Raw genomic sequence first — 24,409 nt, forward strand, 5'->3', positions numbered from 1 at the left:
CGTGCACCTTGCAACATGGGGGTCCTAGTGTAGAGATTACTCCAACCGATTTTCCATCCATGTTCTGCTCCTTTGCTACTATTTCTACTAGTGGTTCAGCAAATTCGGCCACTAAGTCAGCTAGGACCTGGCCCTTTATAGAGGTTCGAGGCATGTATTTGATGTCAAAAGCTCCCAGAATTGTGCTCCATATGGCAATCCTTCCAGTGTAATCATCGGTTCGAAGTACAGACTTCAAGAGTAGTTGGGTTAGAACAACCACTGTGTGGGCTTGGAAATAATGGAGAAGCTTTCACATGACGTGGACCACAGCCAGTATGGCCTTCTCCAAGGGTAGGTATCTGACCTCGGCTTCATGTAGCGACTTACTCACGTAATAGACTGGCTTTTGGAGGCCATTGTCATCCCGTATTAGCACCAAGCTCACAGCATGGGGGGCCACAGCAATATATGCGTACAGAACTTCATCGGCCTCGGGACTAGACATGATAGGTGGCCGTGATAGGTACTCCTTGAGTTGTTGGAAGGCCACAACACAGTCCTCGGACCACTCAAGCCTTTTCCACTTCTTGATCAAGAGATAGAACGGTCTACATCTATCCGCCGACCTGGAAATGAATCGATTGAGGGCTGCGATCATCCTAGTAAGCTTTTGGACCTCCTTTGCATTTTGCGGTGGTTTCAGATCATTTATAGCCTTGATCTGGTCGGGGTTAACCTCAATTCCCCTATAAGTAACCATGTAGCCCAAAAACTTGCCTGATCCCACGCCGAATGAGCACTTGGAAGCATTCAGGCGTAGCTTATGCTTCCTTAGGACGCCAAAGGTGCTGCCGAGGTCCCGTAAGTGCTCGGACACCACTTTTCTCTTCACCACCATGTCATCGACATAGATTTCGATGCTCTCGCCCAACTGTGGCTCGAACATTCTCGTCATCATCCGTTGATAAGTGGATCCTGCGTTCTTCAGACCAAACGGCATTACCTTGTAGTGGTAATTCCCAGTTGGTGTCACGAAGGATGTTTTCTCCTGATCCTCCAGCGCTAGTGGTATTTGATGATAGCCTTGAAAGGCATCTAAGAAGCTCATCCGAGGATGGCCTGCTGTCACATCCACTAGATGATCTATCCGAGGCATAGGAACGGGTCTTTAGGGCACGCTTTATTTAGGTCTGTGAAGTCCACACAAACTCGCCATTTCCCACTTTTCTTCTTGACCACCACAGTGTTGGCTAACCACTCGGGGTAAAAGACTTTTTTGATAGCCCCAGCATGCTTAAGCTTCGCCACTTCATCTCTAATCGCATCGGCATGCTCTTTTGACGGGCGACGGGGCGGTTGCTTCTTGGGAGTGATGGTCGGGTTGACATTGAGGTGATGGTAGATGAAGGCTGGGTCGATCTCAGGGGCATCGCAGGCATCCCATGCAAATACATCAATATTTCTTTTAAGAAATTCAATCAGCTCCTCCTTCTCCTGAAGAGGCAGCTGAGCCCCTACCCGAAAGAATTTCTCTGGGTCGCCGCCGATAACCACCTCTTCTAAATATTTGCATTTTGCCTCCTCAGCAGTTGTGTAGGGGGGCGAAACCGGGACCTTTGATTGCTATAAATTCTTCTCAGCGGAGGTCGAGGATTCCGCATCGAGCCGATGTGAGACGGCCGCCACCACACATTGCCTCGCCGTGGGCTGGCATCCATGGATTTCAAGAACTTGGTCCCCCGACGGGAATTTCACCTTCTGATGCAATGAGGAGGCAACAGCCTTTAAGGTATGGAGCTAGGGCCTACCGACGATGGCTGTATAGGGGGAGTAGGTGTCCACCATGATGAAGTTCACCTCCACTATCTCTGGGTCGGTCTGAATGGGCAGCCTAATCATGCCCTTTAGAATGACAAGCTTCCCGTCGAAGCTCATCAGAGGAGAGTTATAGGGCACCAAATCTTTTGGTTTTAACCCCAGCCCCTTGTAGAGGTCGGGGTACATAACCTCGGCCGCACTGCCGCCATCCACCATCACTCTTTTCACATCGTAGTCCCCGATTCTGAGAGTGATCAATAGCGCATCGTCGTGGGGCTGGATGGTTCCGATCTTTTCCTCCTCTGAAAAACTCAGGATGGGACGAAAGTTCATTCTGGCCCTTTTCGGCCCTGGCTGGGACTCCTCGGCAGGCGGTTGAGCCACCGATAACACTCGTGCAGGGTGCGTGCCTGTTCTTCCTAGTGCGGCCACGATTACGTTGATCGTCCCCGTCCCTCCTGGCTTCTTGATGGCCTTGATGACCACTGGAATGATGCAGAAGGTGCTTCGGCTTTCCTTCCTGGACTAGCTGGTCTAGGTGGTTCCAGAGGTTCTTGCAGCTCTCCGTGGTATGCCCGTGATCTTGGTGGTATTGGCAATAAAAGTTCTGATTGCGCCTCAAGGGTTCTCCCGCCATCTTATTCGGCCACCTAAAGTATGGCTCGTTCTTGGTTTTCTCCAACACCCGATGTACTGGTTCTCGGAATACGACATTGACAGCCTGTGCGTTGGTTGTTCCGGGTTGCCCTACGAAGTCTCTCTTCGGGCGGTTGCTGTTATACCGGTCCGACCTGAAATCCCTCATCTCTTGAGGGATAACCTTCTCTTTTCCTTTTCCCTGCAACTGGTCTTCCTCCACTCGCTTATACTTATCGATCTGATCCATCAATTGGCACATACTGGTGGCAGGCTTGCCAGTCAGAGACTTCCTCAGGCCGTGATCGGCTGGGAGACTATTTTTGAAAGTGATATGGCGACGTCGTTAAAATTGTCTTCCATTTCATTGTACATCTCCCAATATCTGTCTGAGTAGGCCTTTAGGGTTTCTCCATCATGCATGGATAGCGATAACAAAGCACTCAAAGGTTGAGGGGCTCTGCGGTTTGTAACAAAGCGGGAGCCAAAAGCTTGGGTCAGCTGCCTATACGAATCTATGGAGTTCGCCTTTAGACCATTGAACCACCTCATCGCCATTGGTCCCAAGCTAGACAGGAAAACCTTGCACATCAGCGCCTCGTTCCTAGAATGGACAGCCATCCTTTGGTTGAACTGGCTCACATGCTCCACAGGGTCTGTTCTACCGTTGTAGATGGCGAAGGTTGGCTGCTGGAACCGTCGAGGAAGTATGGCCCCTTCAATGTGATGCGTGAAAGGTGACTTGGAGAGTTGATCCAATGCCCTGCTCATGGCATCGTTTCCCAAGCCCCTAGGAGATGGGCTTCTACGCCTATGCCTCCGGTAGTGTTCTTCTTCATGGGAAAATGTCTCACTTGGGGGAGTCCTCGATCTTCGTCTATAGTCATCGTCATTTTCATCGTCGGAGGGCGTGTCAAGCCTAGAACAAGATTGCCTTTATTGTGCATGGTGCAGCTTTTTCTTCAAATCTTCTATTTCTCGCTGCATGGCTCGCCTATCGTTCTGTTTCTAAGACATGTGGCTCCTAACTTCTTCTGGTTGCAGGGCCCGGTTGTTATTTTGCCTCTGAAGCACATGACTGCCTGCGCGAGAGTAGCTCTTGCTGGTTTGAGTGGTGTTTACGCTTCCCTCTCGAAACCTTCCATTCTCTTCATTTCGATCACGTTCGGGGTTAGGAAAGTTACCCTGTTGTTGGGATTTGGCTGGTTCGGGCTGATGGGAGCTTGCTTGATGAGGGCCTAATCCTACCATGCCTGATTGTTGCCCTAACTAACACACAAGTTCTCCCCACAAATGGCGCCAATTGTAGGGACTGGGTTCGAGCACCTCTCCTGTTGGATGAATGGTCTCAAGCCCAACTAGCCCAATACAATAAATTTGTAGAGAATGGGTTTAAGAACTAGGTCTTAGTTTGGATTACAACAACTAGACACTATTATAAACGAGCTGAGTAACAAGGATATGGATTAAAGTATGAAATTTGGTCCTCGGGCATTTCGTCTGAGGAACTTAATATCCTTCTTCTTCCTTCAATACTAGGTTACAAAGGTTTCCAAGACCATGCAGGCTATTACCGTCTCCTCCTTTTTTTTCTCTTCCTCTCTTTTTTCCGCGATCCCCCACTCATGGGGGGTCTCTCACATTATATACTTCTTTCCAATCGATCTTGACCCTCCACCTGTTGATCATGCAAGTCATTACTCGAGTGCTCGTCCCATCAGCCACCTTCCCAAACCCTCTGTGAGTTGCGGCAACCTAGGCTGCACTGTTCAGGGGTCATTTCCTCATTAATGCGGCTAGGACGTTAGTTGGGTGCAATCAATGCGGAGGTGACAGTTTCTCCTTGGATTGCTCTTGTACCGTACGTCTATGGGTATCCTACTGTACTTATCCTTCTCTTGGGGGCGCTCTGGGAGGCTGCTTTTGCTGGTGTGCTGTTCTCCCCTCTTGGGATTTGGGATTCCGAGAGCAAGATCGTCCTCGGCAACGTTTCTAGGCCATTTGGGCTTTTTTTGTTCGTCATCGGCTGTTTCTCCATCCTCAGCGCGGGTCTTGGGCCCAGTATAAAGTGGGCCGGGGTTGCAAATTCTTTGGCCTTACAACGTATATTGTAGCCTCCAAAGGCAATTCAATTTTTAGACTATTATCAATAGACACAGACTTTTGTCAAATTATTTTTCTAGTGGATTCTAGTTTTTCTCCTTGTGGATTCAGGGAAACCCTTCATGGATTCAAGGTTTACTACCAGAAGTTAATAAGTTTAGTTTTTGTCCCATCAAGAGAGCATTATGTGTGCTTTCTTTAGGCTTCCACAACATCAGTTGGTATTAGAGCCTTGACATACCCTGATTTGATGGCTAACCAACGAGACGGTAACCACCATAACAATGATGGCGGTGACGACGGCAACAACCCAGTCCTCACTAGGGTTGAGTTCCTCGAGTTTCGTAAAGCGGCTTGTGATGAGAATCAACAATTTTGTGAGATGAGTCAGCAAATATAGGCGAAATCAAGCAAATGATTGCTACTCTTCTTGCTAGGAAATCATCTCACAACAACAATGATCAATATATTCAACAATGCACTCCTAACTACAAGAAAATTCCAATCTTTGACAGAGATATGTGTAAGTTGGATTTTATTGACTGCCTTCTTGATTTGGAAGAGTATTTTAATTTTTGGAAGATTTGTAATGAAGAAAAAGTGTAGCTTGCATCTAATAAATTGGACGTGAAGTAGAGGAATGGTGGGAAGATGTTCAAATCAATAGAAAGAAGCAAGGTAAGCATCCAATTTGCTCTTGGCAAAGAATGAAAAAGATATTAATTGATTTATGGTTTCCTAATGACTATTATGATATACTAAATTATACAAGTGTTGATTATAAATCTGTGTATTCATACGAAAAGCAATATTTTCAAAACATGAAAGGTCAACCACAAAACCAAAATTATCACAGCGAAGTCCATGTGTCAAGTGAAGGAAAGGGTTTGAGGGTTGAGAAGACGCAACCTATTTCTAAAGAAAATTTTGAAGTGGTTAAAAAAAAATCAAGACTTGCAACAAGTTATTGAATTGAAGATTGAAGATACCACTAGTCAGAAGTTTGATGAAAAGGTCAAAGAAAAGAAGGTTGAGCTGATTGTGCATAATGACAAAAACAAAGAGATGGTAATTGTTGAGAATATTGTGGAAGATCCAATTGAGGTTAAATATGAGGATGAGTCCACAACTCACAATCCTCAGATTTTGGCTGATTTGTTGAAGATGACTACACAATATGTTGATTTTCTTGGAGTAGAAAATTTTAATTTTATAATCAATCCTTTGTTGATTAATGTTGCAAATAAATTGAAGGTAGATGAGAATAGATTTTATGCTACACTTTATGAAGAATTCAAGTTTCAAAACCAGATTAAGTCATTAAAGCATTCAAAGTATTTGTTTATTTGGGGTGGAAGATTTTAGATTTCAACCATAAACTCGAGGATGAGTTTGTTTCAAGTGGAGGGGTCTGATGTAGGACACGGTTCAATATTTAAATTTTGTAATTATTTAACTTTAGTATTGTTATGTAATTTTTGTTATTTTAGGTTTAGGTGATTTATTTCCTTATTTTAGGTGTTTTTAATTTTTTTTTAGTCAAATTAAGGCCTTATATGCTTTTGTAGCCGCCTTAGGGTTTTGCTAGCCGCCTTAGGATTTCTAGCTGCCTTAGGGTTTCTAGCTATCCTAGGTTTTCTTTTTACTATTTAAACACATATATTGTAGCTTCCAAAGGCAATTCAGTTTTCAAACTATTATCAGTAAACACAGACTTTTGTCAAATTATCTCTCTGGTAGATTTTAAATTTTCTCCTTGTGGATTTAGGAAAACCTCTCGTGGATTCAAGGTTTACTATCAGAAGCTAATAAGTTTAGTTTCTGTTCCATCAAGAAAGTATTGTGTGTGTTTTCTTTAGGCTTCTGTGACATCAATAACACACAAAAATTTTGAGCTACACACACATGTATTGAAAATGCTTATAGAGTTCTTTGCATTTGCATATGACTTTCTTTACAATCTTATGTTATAGTAAATCCTACTATTTCTTTTCCATGCCATGATTTACTCCACTACATTAATGGTTTTTAGCAAATTCATATTAGTTTCAAAATTAGGTTTTGAGAAATAGAAATAACTTTGTTACTCGTAAGCTTCCCATTCTGCGATAGGCAACTAGCTCACAACCAGAGGGTAGCTTATGCATCTTGCATAGTTATAGAATGAGAACTTTCAACATATCTCCAAAGATCCAACTATAGAGGAGTGGAAGACAGTATAATTTTCAAATCATCTGTTTGTCTGATCCTATATATAGTTATCCACCTGAAAATTTTACTCTCTTCTACCTCAATGTTCAATCATTCATCTTCCCCTAAATGCAAATGGGAGAAACAATAATTTGCAGTGTTCCATTGTGAAATTTATGTGTTTGATAATCTATAAATACTATATAACTTTTGACTTTTTTTTAACTTCATAAGAACTTACCACTTAAACTTTAGAGACTCCACAATTTCAATTACTATATACTTTTTTTGACGTCATAAGAACTTGCCATGTAAGTTTTAGAGACTCCACAATTTTCCATGTCACCAGTTTTTATTATTATTATTTTTAAGTTTTATTTTTAAGAACACGATATGCCTCAAACGCAAAGCTTCTCTCCCTGATGCAGAACCTTATTTACCTCTCACCTCTCTCTCCCTGCCAGTATTCTACAATTTTATTCTCTATCTCTCTCTGCCCGTAGAGTTGTGATTGACTTTTTCAAGTTGTAATAAAAAAAATACCAGTAAGTTTTTCTCACCATCTATTGAATTTCAAAATCAACCAAAGCCTTAATATTGGTACTTGGTACCGCCTAACCCCGCCCATCACGATTCCAATCACGCTAACCCTAAATTATAAATATGACCGTGGATTGTTATAACTCATGGAGGTACTGTTTTCTATTCAGTATTCTTGGCTCTATTGTATAATTGTTGCTATGTTTTTTTTGTTGATTTGTTAGGAATTTAAGTGTCCCATGCATCATCTTTAATGCTTATGTACCTTGCACGTTAGAGTAGAGGTTTTCTTCAATTCTTCTCTTGCTTTAAATATTACAGTTTACTATGTTTTCATATTTTAAATTTAACCTGAATAACATTGTTTTCTTGGGTGTATTGATGTGCTTGAATTGTTAGAAAGAGTGGATAAACAATGTTGTACATGGTTAGGTCAATTGAAAATAGAGAAATATCTTTCTCAAATTAAATAACATTCTTCCTAGACTTAAAAGTTTTAGAATTCATTGAAAAACCTTTTGTACTTGGCCAGGTCATCAAATTTCCCAATTCAAAGAGATATGGACATGCTAGAATGCTCAAGTTTTTTAATATCAGAGCTCAAACTCTAGGTATATAGTTTTATGTTGTTTTCATCACCGTAGAGTAGCCATGGTGTGGCGAGCCATGCCATTATGTGTTATGTGGAACATGTGATATGAAAGATACACTTAATGGTTTTTGTATAATTGGATGTGTGTGTTGGGCAGCGTCCCTTTGATGTCTTTTATTGAGTTTTCCAACTCTCTTTCCCTTTAATTTGTATTCTTTGAAAAGGGAGTGTGTACATCTTTTTATGTTGCCTCTCTTTTCCTTTTCTAATAAAATTATTTATTTAAAAAAACACTAATATATATAAATTCTACTAAGATGCAGAAAAATGGTAATAATTTGAAATACTTTAGGGGAAGTCTCAAACTGACTATGGGGTAGGGTGTTTCTAAATACTGTCAATGGAAGAACCAAAGTGAATTCTCTTTAAAAAAAAAAAAAAAATCTGGTCTGTAATTGTATGGAACTTGCTATTAGGTGAGTCTCTATTGACTTTTCCAAAATCCTACTTTTTTGGTCCACAGGGGCCTTGAATGCCAATATTTTCTAGATTGTTTTATGGGAGCACAAATGCTACCTAGAAACTCATGGAAAGTTACTGGAGGGATTTGTTAAGGAAGGTTCCAGTATGGGAAAACAAAGGTTTTTGGGTGATCCACACAATATATTACCTAGAAACTCTTTGCTTGAAAGGTGATCCACAAATGCTACCTAGAAACTCTTTGTTTGTTTCAGCGATGATATTTTCTAGAAAATAAGTCGTTTTCCAAAAAACATTTTCTATTAAAAAAAATCTCATTTTCCTATGTTTGCTTGAAACCTTAAATGAGTTGAAAAATAATCTTCTAACTTCTTTTATTTAACTTGATATGAGATAGAGTTGTTTTCCAAAAAAAAAAATAAAAAAAAAAGTAGAAAACAATCTCTAAAAATAAGCCATACTTTTTATGTTGCCTCTCTTTTCATTTTCTAATAAAATTATTTATTTTAAAAAAGCACTTACCTATATAAATTCTACTAAGATGTAGAAGAATGGTAATAATTTGAAATACTTTAGGGGAAGTCTCAAACTTGACCATGGGGTGGGGTGTTTCTAAATAATGTCAATGGAAGAACCAATGTGAATTCTCTTTAAAAAAAAAAAAATCATCTGGTTTGTAATTGTATGGAATTTGCTATTTAGGTGAGTCCCTATTGACTTCTCAAAAATCCTTCCTTTTTTGGTTAGAGGGCCTTGAATGCCAATATTTTCTAGATTGTTTGATGGGAGCACAAATGCTACCTAGAAACTCATGGAAAGTTATTGGAGGGATTAGTTAAGGAAGGTTCTAGTATGGGAAAACAAAGGTTTTTGGGTGATCCACAATATATTATCTAGAAAGTCTTTAGTCTCTATTGACTTCTCAAAAATCCTACCTTTTTGGTCCAGAGGACCTTGAATGCCAATATTTTCTAGATTGTTTAATGGGAGCACAAATGCTACCTAGAAACTTATGGAAAGTTATTGGAGGGATCTGTTAAGGAAGGTTCTAGTATGGGGAAACAAAGGTTTTTGGGTGATCCACAATATATTACCTAGAAACTTTTTTCTTGAAAGGTTATCCACAAATGCTACCTAGAAACTCTTTGTTTGTTTCAGTGATGATGTTTTCTAAAAAATGAGTCGTTTTCCAAAAAGTATTTTCTATTAAAAAAAAAAAAAAAACTCATTTTCCTATGTTTGGTAGCGACCTTAAATATGTTGAAAAATAATCTTTTAACTTCCTTTATTTAACTTTTTGTTAGATAGAGTAGTTTCAAAAAAAAAAAAAAAAGTGGAAAACAATTTCTAAAAATAAGCCATACTTTTTATGTTGACTAAATATAATTTTCCTTTGATTCATTTTTTCTGATATTGCCAAATACTAGAAAATATGAAAAACTACCTTTACATAATTTTTCCATTGAAACAAACATAGTGTTATTATTACAATTATGATTGTTCATGTAAAATTAGAATGCCTTTATATATAAACTAGACTTTCAAACAATTAGCGACTAGTTGTTACAATTGTCATGATAGTCGATAGATGAATTTTCATTGTGCCAAATATGGAGAAAGGTATTGACAGCGGAACACGCACAAACACACACACGTGCATTTGAAAAATTGCCTTAAAAAAATTTCGTTGGTTTCTATGTATCAATTATTCCTAAGAGCATTAGCATTGAGGGTGTTAAACCCCCCCCCCCCCCCCCAGTTGCTAAAATAGCAACTGACAATGCAAAAAAAGAGCTACAACTGCGGATATAAACTTAAAATTTTTTACAACCTATGAACAGTAAGTACTTATATTTAGAACTTACTATTCATGAGTTTGTAAACTAAAATATCATATTTTATTCAATTTTTTTTCTCTCTCTCACTTTATCTCTTTGACTTAGGGATGGCAATTTTTCCCCGCCCCGCTTAACCCGCCCCTCCCCGCTTCCCCCTGCGCGGGTTTTCCCCGCCCCGCAAAGGCAATGGGGCGGGGATGGGTTTAGACTTTTTAGACCCGCCTCGCCCTGCCCCTCCCCGTCCCTGCCCCACCCCACATTACTAAGGGTTATAATTGTAAATTTTTTATACCCTAAGACCCTACTATTTAAACAAATATATTAATATTAGCATATTTTATTCTACCCAATGTGATTCTCTGTCTTTATTTTTTTATATGTTATAATATGAGATTTTTATTTTATTTTTATGATTTTCTTGTTAAACACTTGGATATATTATTCAATTTTTTCTAAAAAATGATTTGATTTGACGGGATAAATTTGTAATTTCAAGTATATTTTTATTAATGAAATAAGTTTCATTTAAAAAATTATACTAGTTGTAGGGCAAATTAACAAAAAGTAGAGTTTTACGGAGCGGGACGGGGCTTCGCGGGGCCCCAAGGGGCGGGATGGGGTGAGAAAGTATTCCCCGTCATGTGGGGCGGGGTGGGGATGGGGCAAAACAAAACCATGTGGGGCGGGGATGAAGACCCCATCCTTCGGCCCCGCCCCGCCCCATTGCCATCCCTACAGTCTGACTCTATCGCTTTCACATTGCATCTCTGACTGTATTTATTCAATAAAAATGGAGATTGTAGGGAAAGTCACATTCATAAATATTCATATTTATTTGCCTTGAAAAATAAACCAATTTTTTTAAATAAGAATTCACTTGATTAAAAGAAATATAAACCAATTCCTTAAATTAAAAAAAAAAAAATCACAGCCCAAGTATAATATGTAAGCCAACAAAATGTACCCTAAGCTCAAGTATAAACTTTCATAGAAAGGGCACTTACCCCTACAAGAGGTGGACGAAAACTTTCTATATGAGAGTGTGTTTGACATTAGTTTCAGTTTTTATCTTTTATTTTTTATATACAACTTTTTAATACATCACTTTTCTCACTTTTTCATTTTTTTCAAAGTATAAGTAAAAGTTTTCAGCAAAAGTTAAATAAGTTGTTGCTAAACGGAAGCAGCTCACCAGAATTAGCTTTTAGGTACAGCTTTTTAATACATCAATTTTTCCCCTTTATTTTTTTCACTTTTTTCAAAATATAAGTATACATTAGCACTCTTTTAATAAAAAATTTTCAGTAAAAAACTAAATAAGCTGCTACGGACGAAGCTCACCAGAACCAGCTGTTATGCAGTGGCGGAGCTAGGATTCGACTTTAGGGGGGGCAAAATTTATAACTAATATACATGTGTCTCTATAAACAAATACATATTGTGTATGTAGCATACAACATAAGCATCATATATACACAATATTAACCAAACTTGACAATTAAATGCCAATAATATGAATAGTAAGTGATCATTCAATATTGAAAGATCCCCTAAAATTATTGCATATCATTATATTGTGTATAGTTTATTGGTGTTTTTTTTTTTTTTTTTTTTTTTTTTTTCAAATATATAGCGAATAAAATAATCCCCTAATATATTTTATGGAATTTGTCATGTAATTGTTTCCAAATTTTATATCTTAATACTTTTGAAAGGAAACTTTTTTCTTGGGTGCTATTTTCGTCTCTTCAATTAAGACTTTTTCTTCTTTATTTAAGTTTATTTTTATAAATTTTGAACTTTACAAAATATTGATAAAGTAAAAAAAGATATGAAGATATATGATATATCAATTGAGTTTGACTTTTCAAAAAAATAGGGAGATATATATACCCACAAAGAAAAAAAGGATGTATGTGGTTATTTACTGTGGCTCTGCACTTTACAGTATTATTTTGAAACATGTAGCTGAAGAGATTTTCATTATAGCTCAATTACTCACGCACTACTTACCACAGTTTCAATTAAATCTCCACCTTTTACTATTACACACATAAAAAAAGAAAAATTTTGGGCAGGTCAGGGGGGGCAAGTGCCCCCTCTCGACCCCCCCTGACTCCGCCCCTGCTGTTATGAGAGAATATATGGATCTTGAGGTTCAGGCACTAAATTAAAATTGGAAGCTTAATGTTCGAACAGAAGAGGAATAAGTTTTTTTTTTTTTTTGAGATAGAAGAGGAATAAGTTAATAACAAAAGAACTGGGGATGTGAATATGGGCTTCCCGTTATCCCATATGATATGAACCGCCATTGTTAAAGGACGTTGCAGGGTTGGGGGTCCCTAGGCGGAGGAGGATGGCATGTGAGCAGGTCATATCTAAGTTCGCATTGGCTCCATTTGGGTTCAGGCAATCAGACCCCCGTTTTTCATGGGCAAGTAAATCCACACGACTCTCTCCACACGTCTTCACGATTCAAACAATGCCGCACTGCTTTCCACAACAAAATTTTGACTGCTCTGAGCTTTTGAAAAAGGGAGAAAAAAAAATACCGTGAGTCTTTTTCACTGCGTGTCAATGGAGAAGATGAGTGGGAAATTCTCCTGAAGTGGGGTCTCTCTGGCTGTGGAACCAAGAGATTTTCCAAAGCTGTCCCCAACTTGCTCCAATAATTTCAACCTGGTTTCACAAGTCTTCCTTTTTTCAATTTCCAAGTCAAGTACAAACAGACAGACCTGTCAGAGAAACTAAATACTATATAGTGAAGGAAGAAGAAAAGAAGTTTAACAAACACTTTGTTTAAGTTTAGATTAATCATTAATAGATTCTAGTTTGTGAATAGTGATTTTTGTTTTTGCTAGTGAATCAGGAATCTTGGGATGGCTTCTGCCTACCTGTTTGTTTTCTTTCTTCTCTCACACTTCGTTCTGCTTCACTCAGCTGAAGAAGTACAGAGAAAACTCCAAAATTGTTCGCCATTTCAATGTGGGAAATTCGGTAACATCGGATTTCCAGTCACCAACATCCCACCCCCCTTTTGCGGTTTACTGCCAGTAATTTGTGACCAAACATCTCCAACCATCCAACTGCCACAGGGACCGTGGGGTGGAAGACCATATGAAGTTATAAACATCTCTTACACTAATTACACCACACAAACCATACGTATCAGGGACCTTTCGCTTTGGGAATACTTGAATACCAGTAAATGCGAATACTTAATCAATTTTACTCTTCCAAATTCTCCATTAATCTCTTTTAAACTCTCCACACCCAATCAGACCCTATTTAAATGCAGTCGCATTCTTGATATTACTTCACCTACAAATTTAGAAAATATGAGCTGCGGAGACTATAATATCTACTATACTCATTCATACGAGGCTTCTCAGAGTTTTCCTTCTGGATGTTCAACTATTCAGCTCCCAGTACAAGAGCATTATTCACATAAAGCTGAACTGAATATAACTGCTGAGTTTGACCTTGAAGTCCGTGTATCTGATGCTTGTAGCAGATGTTATAGTAGAGGAGGTCTATGTGAGCTTGACAAGGAAGGAGAATTTAATTGTTCCGTTACAGAGGAAGCCTTTCAGAAAGGTATAGACATCGGAATAACACAAAAGTTTCTGTTCCTACACAAACACATATTGAAAATTCTTAAAGATTTCATTGCATACAAGATTCTCTACATTCTTATGTTATAGTAAATCCTAATACAAGTGCTGATACTTTTCTGTTCCATGCCATGATCCACTCCTCCACAGCAATGGTTTTAGCTAGTTCGTATTAGTTTCAAAATTAGTTTATGAGAAATAGAAATAACTTTGTTACTGGTAGGCTTTCCATTCTCAAATAGCTCTCAATAAGAGTGTAGTTTTTGCATCTTCATAGATATAGTGAAAGAGAGAGAGAGAGAACTTTCACCCTGATATCATGTTACTATGAAACAACAGAGTTTTATAGTGAAGTATGTGTTTGATGAATGTTCCAACTGTTATAGTAGAAGAATTTTCATTGTGCCAATTTGGAGGAAGGTATTGACATGGGAATTTTCAAATTAGCAAAAATTCTTATAAATTTCGTTGGTTTCTATGTATTAATTATTCTTAATATATGTATATGACTTGCTGCTATTCTGTTCTATGCTACAATTCACGTATCGCTCTTCTGCGGCACTAGATTTAGGAGATTCAGATTGGCTCATTCTTTTAGGAAAATAGAAATAGATTGAACTTTCTTGTTATAAAATCTATCAGATAAATCTAGACCGAAGTTCATTGCTCTCTGTTAAATATTGTTGAGATTTCAAAGAATACCAATTTTGCTCTGTCAATATGTTGCACTAATTTTTATTTTATTTTTGATTATTCAACTAATAGTAATGTTCTTTGCTGCTTTTGATACAGGGATTAAGAGTTTGAAAGTGATTGCTATAGGTAACATACTTCTTTAATCAAATCTTTTTGTTGATACTAATATTTACATGTTTGCTTGGGCGGCCTATCCTATAGAACTGAAATGATTCCATATGGAAGTGATCTAGTGTGTCTTCAACACTTAAACTGTGACCCCTTTTTAACCCTTCTCACAGTGTGTCTAATTATCAAATCTTCAAAGTATTATTCATGCAATGATATAAGGTGTCGTCATCAGTTTTGGTAATGGCTCCATTTGCTCCGTTTTTTTATAATTCAATACCATGTATGTATGGAATCCATCGGTACATTAGCTAATTTTTCATAGATCATGATTTTCCTCTAAGGCTCCCTTTCTCCTGTCCATCAAAACCTATATCTTTTATTCTGCTTATAATACTGGATGCCAAGTCATCCTTGGCATGTCCTTTTCATTGTTACTATTGTGTCACCACAAGAAAATGCAATTGAGGTTCAAGACATTATAAATATGTAGTTTGAGTTATTGTCGTGTCACCATTTATTACTTCATAACCTCTATTCTTTTATTATAGCCACTTCATTTGCTGGAATTGGAGTTTTGATGTTTATAATCAACTGCTTCTGGAGAAAGCTCTCATCAATTAAAGATATTTGGAAGAAGAAAAATCTAGCTCATCAGAATGTCGAGGCCTTTCTAAGGAATCGTGGACCTCTTGTTATTAGAAGATACAGTTATTCAGATGTAAAGACAATGACCAAGTCCTTTAATGATAAATTAGGCCAAGGGGGCTATGGTAGTGATTATAAGGGGAAGTTACAAGATGGATGTTTTGTGGCAGTGAAGGTTTTGAATAATTCTAAAGGTAATGGAGAGGAATTCATTAACGAAGTTGCAAGCATTAGTAGGACCTCCCATGTTAACATTGTCACTCTTAAGGGCTTTTGCTTTGAGGGATCTAAAAGAGCTCTTATCTATGAGCTTATGCCTAATGGATCTCTTGAGAAATTCATATATAAAGGAAATCCTTCAAGTTCTAATCATCAATTGGGGTGGGAAACATTATACAAGATTGCCATTGGCATTGCACGAGGCTTAGAGTACTTGCATAGAGGGTGCAACACACAAATTTTGCATTTTGACATAAAGCCTCACAACATTCTTTTGGATGAGAACTTTTGCCCAAAAATTTCTGATTTTGGCCTTGCAAAGATATGCCCTAGAGAAAAGAGTATCATATCAATGGTTGGTGCAAGAGGGACGATTGGGTATATAGCTCCCGAGGTATTTTGTAGAAATTTTGGAGGGATTTCTCACAAGTCAGATGTCTATAGTTATGGAATGATGGTTTTAGAAATGGCAGGAAGTCGAAAGAATATTGATGTTACTGTTGATTTAACTAGTGGGATATATTTTCCACATTGGATTTACAAGCATCTTGAACTAAATGAAGAATTAGGACTGCTAGGCCTTTTAAATGAAGGAGATGAAGACAATGCAAGGAAGATGATAATAGTGAGTTTGTGGTGCATACAATTTGATCCATCAGATAGACCATCAATGAGTAGAGTGGTGGAAATGTTGGAAGGGAGTCTCGAATCTTTGCAAATCCCCCCCAAACCTTACTTGTCTACTCCCTTAAGATCACCGATAGGTTCTTCCACTGTAATGGTGTCAATGCAATATGATTCTATGCACTAAAATACACCCCTTCTTTCAAGGGAAACTTTGAGTCTAGGAGGTAATGAACTTTGTGAAATGTATTTATTTCTAGCTTGTCAATGAACATCTTTTCTTTGTTGATTAAAATATTTGATGAAACCTGACTTTATGGCCTTCACAGTAAATTAGTAATGCCAAAAGTCTAGTAGTATTTGAGAACTATGGTTTTTGTATATTTGGGAGCAACTTAATTAGTTTTTTACTGAAATTTTTTGTTGAAAGTGTGTTAAAATATAATTATACTTTAAACAAGTGAGAAAAAAAAAAAGAGTTTTTAAAAGGCATATAAAAGTCAAAAAGCAAAATGTTAGCTAATAAATTAGTCCCAAACATACAAAATTACCCATACTAAGACTTGAGTATAAACATAATTCAAAACTAAGAGGAAAGTTCTATGTTTCTTAAAAAAAAAAAAAAAAAAAAAAAAAAAAAAAAAAAAAACCCAAAACAACTAGAAAAACTTTTTTCCTATAAATTAGCACACATAATGTTTGATACATTTTTTTTCCAAAAATTAGTACAGCAGTTTACTGCTTTTCAAAATCCAAAATCTGAACTTCTTAAAAATCTTTTCCTGTGTAATCTCATTAACAATAGACAATTCCAGATTTACAAATTATATTAAACCTTGTTGATGCCCACTTTTGACAAAAGGCCCAATGGCAGAATAAGCCCAACAATATGAAGACAATGGGAAGAGAAAATAGTAAAGTAAAGACTAGCAGATCGGAATGGTAGGAATAATGGTTAGCAGGCCCACGAAAATGATAAGTGTCAAAGAAGTGGCAAAGAAGAAGTAAATGGGTCAAGGAAGCCTAAGGAATAAAGTAGTAAACCCATAGGAATAATAAGAGATAAAGAAGAAGTAAATAGGCTGAGGAAGCCCAAGAAATGAGTTAGTAAATTCATAGGGTTGGCATAAAGGCCAATAAACCCGAAAGGTAATAAGAGGTAAGGATATGGTAATTGGGCCGAGAAATCCTAAAGGATTTAGCAAAAGCCCTTAGGAGTAAAAGAGGTAAAGAAGAAGTAAATAGATTGAGGAAACCCAAGGAATAAAATGGGTCAAGAAAACTCGAGAAATGAAATGGGCTAGCACAACAGAAATGTTGGCTAGTGAAGCCTAAAAGAGAAAAGGATGTAGAAAATGGATTGGCAGGAGCCTCAGCCCATAAGCCTATAGGCAACAAAGAAATAAAAGAGAAGTGATTATATAACATGAGCAGTGCAATGGCATGGCAGGATCACCAACCAAGAAGCTCACTAACATAGGAAAGAAGAGGACATGGGCTAGGCAAAAAGGAGAGGGCTTACACTCAAGCAATGACCAGTCCAAAGAAGAGATGGAAAGTAGAGAGCGTAAACCTAAAGGGCCATGTATCTTTCACGCCGCAAGAGTTAAACAGCTACCAGAACGTATAGCAGAATCAGACAAGCGTGGAGGCAATGGCAAATGCGTGAAGGCCAGAAAAGTAATGGATTTAGATGAAAGTAGAGCATACACACAGGGTCTAGGCACCACCTACTTGTACCCAACCAATACAAGGGAGGTGGGCCATGGGCCAAAGGTAAGAGAAGGTGTGGTTTGGTGGTGGGGAGAAGGCGGAGCCTATTTTGGGGTTCCTGCTCAAACTTCTTTGGAGAGAAATGTTCTGCTAGGATGACATCTCACCAAAAATTAGTAAATATGAGCTGGAACCACTAGATGTATGTCATAGAGGTAGGTGAGGGAGATGTTTAACCCTTATCCAGATGAGAGTAGTGAAAAAAGAGAGAGGTAAGAGACAAGACAAACCACTTTTGTCTAGGAATGACCCGTGGTGCAACCAACACAATGTAATGGTAGTAGTTGGGCAATCGGCAGGCTAGTGGGCAGTCTTGAAGGACGCTCACAACAAGACAAAAGCGGTTAAGGGGTAAAAATGGTAAATCCTATAACAGCAGGCAGTGTAAAAGGCCATAGTTATGAACAGTTAAAGGAGGAACCATGACAAGAAATAGAAGTAGAACATGGAAGAAAAAGAGTAAGAAAAAAGGAAACACAGAGAGATCCAAGAAAAAAACAAGTGTGATAGGAATAGAGGCATCCATCAATAGGTTACCCATTCTCTAATAAGCTAAGAATTCAAGTTTAAGATCTAGATCCTTTTTCCAAAGTGTATCTCTATGGCAGGAGCCTTATTTGAGGTTACCGACATTGGAGATTGACTCCTTTTTTGGACTTGTGTTTGCTGAAAGGCTAAGCCATTTTCTTTGACAGACAAATCTTGCTTTTGGTTGACGAATGACTAGCTTGTTACCTTATTACTAAACTGTTTGCTGTAATTTTGTTACTCGTGATTGTATTATTCTACCACGACCTCGTTATTCTCCTTTGTTGTATTATTTACGCGTTATTATTATTTGTAAAGATGCTTTAGTTATCTTGCTGAATTGTGTTTCCTGCTATAATATTTGTAAAAGTTGTTCCTACTGTGAGCACGCTGTACATTTAAGGCTCTTGCCAAGGCACGTCTACATGGGGATGGCCCAACTTGTGCACAAGCTGGCCTAAGGTGTGTTTCACTTAGGCCAATTCCAACTCTTTTACCTCAGAATCACGGGCCATGGTATAGCAAAAGAAATCAAGCCCAAAAATACAAAAGGTCCACCACAAACCCAAAATAAAGAAAGAGCCTCATCACATGTGCGGAGCGCATGTGATGAGGCTAGCATCTACAATAATGAAATTCTTATATTCAAGGTATTTTAGAGTTAGTATTTTTCATGAAATTGTTAAATATACAATTAAAGGTCATATGAGTAACGAAAATGGATGACAAGGACATCATTATTTGTCCTATTGTCCATTTTTGTCAATAATATAGCTTGTTTATATCTACCTACAACAAATAAATTCTTTATAAAATACTTAAACATTAAAAGTACCTAGTATCACCGCATAACTTTAATGCGATAATCACTTCACAAGCAATGATCACTTTACAAATATAAGTGCTTATGGGACATAGGGGGTAAGGGTCGAAGTTCAAGTCTCTAGGAGGGAGCTTCACATATATATATATATATATATATACACTTAGATTATAATTTCTATCTTGTTACTTAAAAAAAAAAAAAAAAAAAAAAAAAAAAAAAAAAAAAAAAAAAAAAAAAAAAAGGCACCTAACGGTTAGGACAATTATGAAAACACAAAGTATAAAGGATTAAAATGAAAATTTTAAAACATAACGAGCCAAAATAAAAACAACCAAAATTTAAGGGCAAACAAAGTATTTTAATCCACGTCAGCATTTGACAAATTTCTCGTTAATATATCTACAATCTTTCAGAAAATAAAAAAAAACCTCAAAATTAGAAACCGCCGTGTCTGCTCCAACTGGCCAAGCAGAGAAGCCGCCGGAGTTTGGAAAAGGACGCCGGAGCCGCCGTTTTCCTGTAGTCGTGGACAAGTGGTTTGATTTTTTTTTTTTTTCGTGATTTTGTCATTTTCCCATTTTGGATTATGAAATATATTTGATAGTGTTTGTATTACATGAAGGAAAAAAAAAAAGAAAAAGAAAAAAAACACTATCTGCGCCATTGCAAATAATCGTTTTTAGCACATATATTTGAGAAAGTGGGGTTTAGATATTTTTAATTCTTTTTCCTGCTTATTCAGCTAATGTACATGTTTTTAAAGCTTTACTTTTTCTAATGTATTTTTACCCAGTTTAATTTTGTTTATCCAAATAAATCACTGGAAATGAGTTAATACCATATGAACTTTTGTGATACAGCAGAGAGTGATTTTGAATGGGATAGAACTGCGAAAATTTTTGGTACTATGGCTTTGTTGTAATTGTTGTTGGGGTTTGATGATAAAGGATTTGTGGTGTATGTGCATGCTCGGGGGGGGGGGGGGGGGGTGGGGGGTTGGATGGATTGTTTATTAGTACACTGTGTTATTTGTAGTTTGGAATTGGAATTGTGTGGTTTTGCTTGTTTGATGACAAGAGCAGGGTGGTTGCCTTATTGGTGTGTTGGAAGCGATAATTTGGTAAAATGAGATGGTATTGAAGTGTGGAAGGTGAATCCTTTATGTTTAATGTGATATATCTAGAGAGAAAGGAGTGGACTTACTTTTAATGGAAGAGAGTTATTCATAGGAAGATTGAAGCCTTTTGTTCCTGGCCTATTTGTAATTTTTAGATTCTTTGCATATTAGATGCTAATTTTGTGGCGGGTGGAGTCGGTTGCCCGTTGGGTTTACTAGCTAGAGGCGAGTTCATAGGCTTTTTCTTTAGAAAGGTTCCCTACGTTATCAAAAAAAAAAAAAAAAGATGTTAATTTTGTGCGTGTTACTTTTAGTATACATCCCATGTGTTAGGTTGCTCCCAATTTTGCACCTTCTAAATGAAATTTGTTATGAGTTATAAAAAATAAAAATATAGGGGTTCCTTACAAAGAGAAAAACCACCAGGGTGGCAAAGGAAGTTCTGGCTCTCATTCATTTCAAATCTTTGACTTTCCTTATTTGAATGCTTAATATTCAGTTTCTTTATGTGTTTTCTATGTTGGCTTTGACTTTTGTGCATCTTGTTTGGAATGCAAGAAATTGTAATTGGTTTGTATTTGGACACTTAAACTGTTCATTATATTCTCATTCATTTTTAGTTGGTGTTTGAAACCTTATGGTGTTTATATGCAATGAGTTTACCTTGGTCTCATCTATTAACTTTGTGTTTTCAAATTGGTCTCATTTTGACTGGAAGTTAGATATCAAACTTTTTCTTCCATGCTTTACGTATTTTTGTCAATTTCCATTCCATGTCTTCTGTAAATTACTTAAATAACTTTGTTTTCAGTTTCCATACCATTTCTTTTGTACATGACTAGAACTACTTTGGTCACTCAATTGAGGCACAAGTGGATTTTATTGTTTCATTGTGTTTTGAGTGCATCCTGTGATTTGTTATGTTCTATTTATCATGTTAAAAAAGACTAAAAGAAGAAACTAATTTTATTTTATGGTTTTTTGCCCCTCTCCCTTCTAACTGATAGTTGTCGGTGCAGAATTTTGGTGCTGTGGTGTTTTTTATTATGGAGATTAAGACAGATGTAAAAGAAAGCTCTCTCATTCTGCTGAAGCAAGGAGCTGAGGCTGTGAGTGCAGTTACAATTTAAACTTCTCAAGGCCTTTTGGTCGGTTTTACATACTTACAAGTTACAACCAGTACAGAAGAAGACATATGTCTTAAATTTTTTTTCCCTATTTTGTGTGGAAAAATATGGGTTCACCCCCCTCCCTCAAAGTTCCTTGCATTTCTGCCATTTTCGATAGAATAAAGCTCGCTCACTAGTAATAATTAACTCACCTGGTTTTTCAGATTTGCATGAGCCACTAGAAGTGAAACTTTGACCATGTGCAGTTTGTAATTTTTATGCTGATCTTGACATTCCTTTTCAGAGATTTTTTGAGACAAATTTTGTGTGAAGGCGGTCTGTTATTAAGGAACGTTTCTCAAAGAAGTATAGGCATCCTACTTTGGATTCTAAAATAACTCTTAAGCGCTTAAATGTGGTAAGTATTTTTTTTTTTTTTTTTTTTTGCTTTGGGACTACCTTCCACTCTTTATTCCATAAGTCAATGAATCAATGTGTTGCTTATTGTCTATGTCTTCTGTAAATTTATTGTTGAAACAGGAAGCCAGGTGCATGACAAAAGCAAGATGACTTGGAGTTTCTACTCCAGTGTTGTATTCTGTGGACCCTGTGCTGCACACTTTAACATTTGAGTATGTGGAGGGTCCCTCTGTCAAAGACGTACATACTCCTTGAATTCGGGTCACATGGTATTATTGTAGAGCAATTGGATGATATTGCTTTACAAATTGGCGATGCAATTGGAAAATTGCATGATGGTGGTCTCATCCGTGGTGACTTGACCACATCAAACATGTTACTTAAGAGTGGTACCAACCAGCTGGTGAGTTCCCTTTTCTTCTTTTTTCTTTTGGTGGGTGGTATTGGACATTTCCCGTCATCTTTATCTTACTTTCTATGATTAAAGTTGCTCTAAACCTGCATTTACAGTCCATTAATATCTCTTTGTAGGTCCCTATTGACTTTGGTTTGAGCTTTACTTCAACCCTTCCAGAAGATAAAGCTGTTGATTTATATGTACTTGAACGAGCTCTGCTCTCCATGTACTCTTCATGTGGGAATGTGGTAAGCGACATAGTTTTGCTTCTCTTACTTCTAGTTATTCTTGTGCTTTTAGATTGTAAAGAGAAAATGAGAAAAAGAATTGAAACTCAGAGACTCTTATGAGTGTTTGGCATTGGGAAGCTTGGTGCAAGATTTAATGTTATTTTAAAAGCCAAATTGGACTAGGTGGTTTGACTAGTTTGATTGTGACCCACCCACAAGTTGGTTTTCTAAGGGTAAATAACCAGGACTATCCATAAACTTGGTGATACCATTATGACCAGTGGTATCATCTGACCTACAAACATTTTGAGGTTGAGCAGCTCTTTTGGATTGCAGGTTTTTTATTATTATTATTATTATTTTTGGGGGGAGGGGGGGGGGGGGGGTGTTGGGGGCGTGTTTAAAGGAGGCTCGGCGTGATCAAGTGTGCCTTGATCATGTGCTTGTAGGCCATAGAGAGTAACTTATTGTGAGTTGAAGGTGTATCATCAGCATTGTTGATTCAACAAGAATAGAGATAGGGAGAGAATCAGCAATTAGATACCTACATCTGGAATGGGATTTTTTTTTGGTGGGGGGGTGGGGGGGCTTTATTTCATGACTGAACAAGTAAGCTCATATTTGTCAAAAAGCAAATCATATTTTGAGTCAAATTTTTTATTTGTGTGTATAATGTTGTGTATCTCACAGTATATGAACTCTCTATAATATATATATATATATATATATATAAACTTTTTCTTTTTTATTTAAATACCTCACTAATTTGAAGATGATGAGAATCTGCAATATTTTTGAGAATGAAGACAGCAGAGAACTTCTACGACCATTACATATCAATCTATTTTCTTTCTTGATTTTTGTTTATTTTTACATATTATCATTTCTTAGGGACAAGATTTAAACAGTGGATACTTCATGGTATGCCTTATTACCAGGAAATGGATTTTTATGGGAGAAACAAGTTCAGTTTTTAGAAAGTTACTTTATTCGTGTTTAATGCATCATTTTCTTTTTTGAAAAATTACTCCTGACCACAGAACACAGAATCCCGCAGTTTTTCTGTAAATGCTTTTGGTTTCTCCCCCACCCCCCTTCCTTCTACCCCGGGCCGCCTAATGTTATTATATTCATGCTTTCTGACTGGACATTGACTTCTTCAATGTTGCACGTTGAATAGATGGATCGGATACTTGCTGCATATCGGAAGTCCTCAAAGCAGTGGTCATCTACACTGAACAAGCTTGCTCAAGGTGTGGCCCTCTCCTCCCATTTGTTTTGTTTTTTGTTTTTTGTTTTGTTTTGTTTTGTTTTTTTTTTTTCTTTTCTGCCCAGTTAGGAATTAATAATTTTTTCCTATTGCATTTGATGGTTGCAAACTTCTGCTATTTATTGTAGTGCGACAAAGAGGACGAAAGCGGACCATGGTTGGATGAGCCTTCTTCAAATTTCTGTCCCACTAAGGTAAAAGAGAAGGAAGTTCTGGTGGAGAGTTGAGTTTTATGATTTATTTTTTTGATAGTTTATGGAAACTTTATTGAGAAAGGTACATCGCGTTCACGATTATGAACACTCTGAACTTGGAATGAGTTTTATGATATAAATTAACCATGTGCTATATTTATCAGCATATTGCACATTGTCACTGTTATTTAAATGAAATGCAAATTGTTTTAATTTCCTACCCACAAAATGTGAAACATTTCCTCTCTGGAATTTAAAGGGTTGCCATGCACTTGCACAAACATTTCCTTTCTTTACTCTGACTATCAGGAGTAAAACTTTGTATAAGTCGGGTTGGTTAAAATTGGGTTCAGGTTAGTTAGCTCTATTTTGCTTCAGGGGCGGCAGGGCAATTAATTGTGCCAAAAGAAAACGACTTGGTCAAGATTTAAAACAGCAGCAAATTTCCATAACAAAG

General features: G+C 37.4%; 2 protein-coding genes and 1 pseudogene across 2 annotated transcripts in view; all 3 read left to right on the forward strand.

The window, feature by feature from the left end:
• The window catches only part of LOC126720877 (uncharacterized), a 62,250-nt gene extending 38,132 nt beyond the window's left edge, over positions 1-24,118 (forward strand). Inside the window, exon 8 of the mRNA XM_050423725.1 lies at positions 23,953-24,118. The gene's annotated coding sequence lies outside the window, so the exon portion shown is untranslated. The remainder of the gene's footprint in view (positions 1-23,952) is intronic.
• LOC126720846 (LEAF RUST 10 DISEASE-RESISTANCE LOCUS RECEPTOR-LIKE PROTEIN KINASE-like 2.4) lies at positions 13,052-16,403 on the forward strand. The gene is made up of 3 exons (XM_050423674.1): positions 13,052-13,776; positions 14,586-14,615; positions 15,149-16,403. Exons 1-3 carry the CDS (start codon positions 13,059-13,061, stop codon positions 16,273-16,275), a joined length of 1,875 nt encoding a protein of 624 aa, XP_050279631.1. The 5' UTR covers positions 13,052-13,058; the 3' UTR covers positions 16,276-16,403.
• On the forward strand, positions 19,621-24,118 carry LOC126720867 (uncharacterized; annotated as a pseudogene).
• Positions 24,119-24,409: the final 291 nt, after the last annotated feature.

The sequence above is a fragment of the Quercus robur genome, chromosome 1 (genome assembly GCF_932294415.1).
Source record: "Quercus robur chromosome 1, dhQueRobu3.1, whole genome shotgun sequence".
NCBI lineage: Eukaryota > Viridiplantae > Streptophyta > Magnoliopsida > Fagales > Fagaceae > Quercus > Quercus robur.